At 29.8% G+C, this 4,866-nt stretch overlaps 1 protein-coding gene across 1 annotated transcript; it reads right to left on the reverse strand.

Moving 5' to 3' along the window:
- Positions 1-251: 251 nt before the first annotated feature.
- LOC123659110 lies at positions 252-3,788 on the reverse strand. Its single transcript, XM_045594371.1, has 6 exons — positions 3,335-3,788; positions 2,884-3,193; positions 1,983-2,079; positions 1,168-1,278; positions 582-749; positions 252-305 (listed from the first exon to the last, which is right to left on the reverse strand). The coding sequence occupies exons 1-6, from the start codon at positions 3,786-3,788 to the stop codon at positions 252-254; spliced, it is 1,194 nt and encodes a 397-aa protein (XP_045450327.1).
- Between the last annotated feature and the right edge of the window lie 1,078 nt (positions 3,789-4,866).

Genomic DNA, 4,866 nt, shown 5'->3' on the forward strand with positions numbered 1-4,866 from the left:
GCCACAATATATTAGTAAAAACCCTAATTAAATTGGATAAGCCGTTTCTGAGATTCGCGTGCACAAACGAAAATTCTTACAATCTTTGTTTCAGGTGTTATTTGCGTTGATAACGGTCCCGATCATATTTTTTCTGATATATCTTAAATGTACACACAACGACCTGTTACGTTTTTATGTTTGTTGTCATGTTTTTGTAAATTTTAAAAATTATTAAGGGCGTATGAAGCGTTGATGTTATATAATAAATTTTATTGATTCTGTGCATAAAATAAAGCAAAAACGGAATATGTTGCTCTAACAACCTGAAAAAAAAGTAAAAAGTGATTAAGCAGGTGTCAACCTACTTTATTATTTCAAAATAAAGTACATTAAGATATTTTCATGTAAATATTCTCTATTTTTTAAGTTTTAATTGACAAGGTACTCTTTTAAGATAATATTGTATTCAATTCGATAGACTTTTTTTTTTTTAGAGCGAGTTTACAAGTCAGAAACGTTTTAGTAAATAAGGAAAATTACTTCTAAAACGATTTCAATGGTTACAGACGAGGGATCAAAGGAATAAAAAGTAATCTTACTAAGAGAAATGTTCCGTATGTCAGCTCTAACATCTTGAAAGCCTTCATGACCAGCGGTTGTTGGGCCTTAGCGCCCGCTAATAACACGAGTTTTCCAAGATGGCGTTGTTGCGGCGACGGACTCAAGTGCCAGCCACAGTAAAAAATAGATTCCGATACGAGAGACGCCTGGAGTGGTAAATATATGTATAGTATAATGTTGTTGTAGTATTTGTAGGTGTTGATTTATGAATAAATAAATTAATTAACACTATAGTCAAACAAGCAAAAAATTGTAATCTATTTCGCTCTAATACTCCCGATACTGCATGACATCATTACCATAGATCATGCCTTAAAATTTCTGTTTAAACATATGAATTTAGTCACGATATTTCCCATTACTCTCGAGTATAGTATGAATTTTAAAGCTAACATAATTGTACCTTTATTGATCCTATTCTGAATTATCCGCTATCGATTTGATTTGTCAGATAAAATGTTTTGAGCTATCTTGTAACTAATATATTTTATAACTAAAAAAGGCATAAAATAAATGTTATCCATCTGAAAAACTTTTAATAAAAATGTTATTGAACACCTGTACCTGGTAAGTAATTTCTCCTGCGTTACAAAGAAAAACTCCCAATAAGAAAAATAGGGCGACAACGAAAAAACATATCTTCATTTCGGCTACTAACGTTAGTTTATCTGAAAGCTGGAAAAGAAATAAAAAATTCTGATTGCCCTTTATGCCGTATTTCAATTCAATATCAGCATAACATAAAATATTAGTTTTATTTCGCATTTTTATTTACTTTTCATTTAGCGATTTTATTATATTGAGCTTATAAAGTTAGAATAAAATACAATTTGAAAATTTCTCGTAACATATCTCTCTCGTGAAATATGGAGCTTAAAAAGTATTTGAAACTTTACTCATTCTATCATTTTATTAAATATTTATATATTAAGGGTATTATGGGTGTATGTTATCAATGTATATGCTATCTATCTAATTGTAGTACTGTTTACATAATAAAAAAAAACATAATATAGACTGACAGTAGGCGTTGATACATACATCGAACAAATAATTTAGAAAATATTAGTTGTATGTTTACAACGATTTTTTGTAATAAATCTAAATACTTTACTTAATTAAATATGTGATAAAGGCTGTGAAGAAAGTTGAAAACAATTACTTTTCCTGCTCTAGTAAAGTTTCAAAAGAAAATATAGTGCTTATTCGACATATTTATCGGATCGAGACATAATATCACCAGGAAACAAATGGATTTGATTTGTTTTTTTTTTTGTTGACACTAAAGACCTTTAAAGTGTTTTAAATCTTTCAATATTAATAGTAACAGTTGTTTTTTTATTTGTTATTGACTTAAATTGTTATATAAAGTTTCTCACGGCTATCTGAAGAAGCAGGGACACTGCAGAGCCTGAACTCTGACACAGTTGTAAAGCCATAACGGTGCCAAATGCTTTGTCGATTTCCTTTGATAGTCTAAAAAGTTTGAGAGTATGTAACAAAGGTAAAAATAAAACAGATTTTTACTACAATGGAAAGTATACGATTTAAAAATGTGTACACTGAAGTAGTGGATAGTTATCGATTTAATTAGCAGAAGTCATAGAAGTTGAGTTGATTTGTTTTGTCCCAATCGTTTAAATTATTTGAAATATATTGATTATGAACATAAATGGCTTTATTTTTCAAGTACTAAAAAGTATGAACAATGAATAAATTAATGTTGGTTTTGAGATAAATTACAGCAAGAGGGTAATTATGTTACAGTATTAACATGATACCACTTAGTGTTTTATGATGCACTATGTTAGTTACAACGTTAAACCATGGTGCTAAAATTCTCGGGTTCCTAATGTTGAATATATATAATTAACTATAATAATTTTACACACAGTTACTGAAAAAGGTCACTATAAGAAAAAGGTTTCTGCTTTATGTTGTCGGCTAATTTCGGTTTGACATATAGGATAAATAGGGGATTATACGAAGGCGTTAAGTGATGCAGCTAATATATCATCGGTAAGGAGACAACGCAAAGTGACATAAACGTTATTATCCCTTTAGTCACGCATAAAGATGGCTCATGTAGCTCATTTCCGTCATGTATAACGTATCCTGTGCCCATTTCATATAATTTATGCTCTTTGAGATCCATGAATTAGGCACTTAGTTCATAATTTATACGTTCGTAAAAAGCAATGTCTATAATTTAAAATCTGCCGTTCCAAATTGTGAATACCTATTTAATTATATACATTATGGTAATGTAATATATAATACCTTAAAAGTTCTTTATGCATTATTATACCATCAATAAGACCTTTTGTTAGTTTTTTCGCAGCAATTTTCGATTTGTTTTCTTTGAGTTCGTTTTCGAAATTAATTCTCAGTTTGTCGATATAATTCCTCAACGTTATGAATTTGTATTTAAAAATTATTAGATTAACAACAGTGAAGCCGTCAACCGTCATTATCATTGTTAGCAACAGCATAAATAGAATTATCGTCATGAAGATTCGGACAACCGTGGCGGTTAGTGAATTATCACCAAATTGTGGATAATATGTCACGACCGTAACAAAGTGAGATCCTGGAAATACATTGTTTTGAGGTAAATTGTAACAACATTAGCTTTTTAATCGATGCGATTATTATGGAATCACAAATTAATTTTATTTTTATGAGGTGAATTTACTAATTTAAGTAATAACAGAGATTCAGTTTGTGCTACCTTCTAACGTCTTCCTTACGCCTTCAAACACGAAACATGCGGCAGAACCGTAGACGGTTATAAAATAAGCTACAACGTTTATTTTTATAATTCTATATTTTTTCTTCATTAAAGACTCTTCCTCGTGTATCTCACAGACCTTTATTAAATCATGGATTAATTTTTTCACCGATTCCTTATTGGATAATACTGAATATATCTTTATCATTACGATTGTATGGCTCACTGCGAATGTAACCGAATCGCTTTTCTCGTCCTCAGAAAATTCCCCAATTAAAGCGGCCATTATCTCTAACAAGGTCATAAATCCGTAAATGGAAAATAAAATGTATTTTAACATTTTATAAAGAATACTGTTATCGTTTCCTATTACTTCATCTTCGTACCAAAAATTTCCTGAACCGATAAAAAATATTCTCTTACAAAGGCCTTTTAAAATATGATAATTCTTCATTCTTAGAACTGTGGTGACGTTATTGTGCGAGCGACACTTCGGGTTTTCTGTTAGTTTTCGTATTCTTGATCAAACAAATAATGACATAATAGACATAGTTTTAGCTTATAATGAGTATATTGGTGTCAATTGAAAAATATGTAAAGCGTGTTTCATTTTCATAAGTGGTATTACGTCGATTAAATTTCTTTTTTTATAAGTAAAGATAGATGTTTCTGACAGTATTATCACTATTTTAGTTTGATTTACTTATGCATGATTTTCCAATATATGTCGTTTGAAAAAAACGATAAAATTCATTAAAAAAGAAAAGTTTGGTGTCGTGGGACACCAAGTTGCTAAAATATTAATTTCCAGCTCTGTTCGTGTTGTGAGGTATACATTTTGTATTATGATTTTTTTATCTATAATAATAAGAAAACTACTTTACGAAATTATCTTAACACCTTTATTTCATTTACATTGATATAAAAAATATAAAATAATTATCGAATTATATGATAATAATAGCAAACTGCAATAATAATAACAGTCATCATGTACACTATACATTAGACACTGATAGCTATTATACATGACTAAAAAAAATAGGGCACTCCTCCGCAACGCCCACATAAGGAATTTCGTTCGGTTTACTTCGTTAGAATACGGTTTGAAGAGAAAATTATTGCTATAAATCTTACAGACCCTCTCTGTCCTGAGCCAATCAATTATGCGTAAACAACTTGCCCATTTCCAAAACTCAAAGAAAGAGAAAGATCTACATAGATCAGAACGACATGTGATATGAAATTAATAGAACGACTTTTTCCCAAATAACGCATACAATAACAAACATTTGTATGACAGTTACGTCTAATAGTATATTGTTACCTTTTATTTCAATAATGAATTCAGTCATTTACGCCAATAATCTTTTTAGAGCTATCACGGATCTTTGCTGCAACCAGTTGTTCACATTGTACAGTGAAAATACGGCATCCATTTTTAATAATGTAATTTGCGATAAATGAAAAATAACTTTAAGGAATTTATAGCATTAAATTATTTTTTGTTAATCAATCAGCAGCGTCTTCAG

This window comes from Melitaea cinxia, chromosome 13 (assembly GCF_905220565.1).
Source record: "Melitaea cinxia chromosome 13, ilMelCinx1.1, whole genome shotgun sequence".
NCBI lineage: Eukaryota > Metazoa > Arthropoda > Insecta > Lepidoptera > Nymphalidae > Melitaea > Melitaea cinxia.

Bases quoted from the DNA above. Each gene is read 5' to 3' on its own strand.
- LOC123659110 (XM_045594371.1), bottom strand. From the start codon at position 3,788: ATGAAGAATTATCATATTTTAAAAGGCCTTTGTAAGAGAATATTTTTT. The intron at 3,194-3,334 runs GTAGCACAAACT...ATGTATTTCCAG, and splicing joins CGTAAGGAAGACGTTAGAAG to GATCTCACTTTGTTACGGTC. The intron at 306-581 runs GTAAGATTACTT...CTTTTTTTTCAG, and splicing joins CATACGGAACATTTCTCTTA to GTTGTTAGAGCAACATATTC.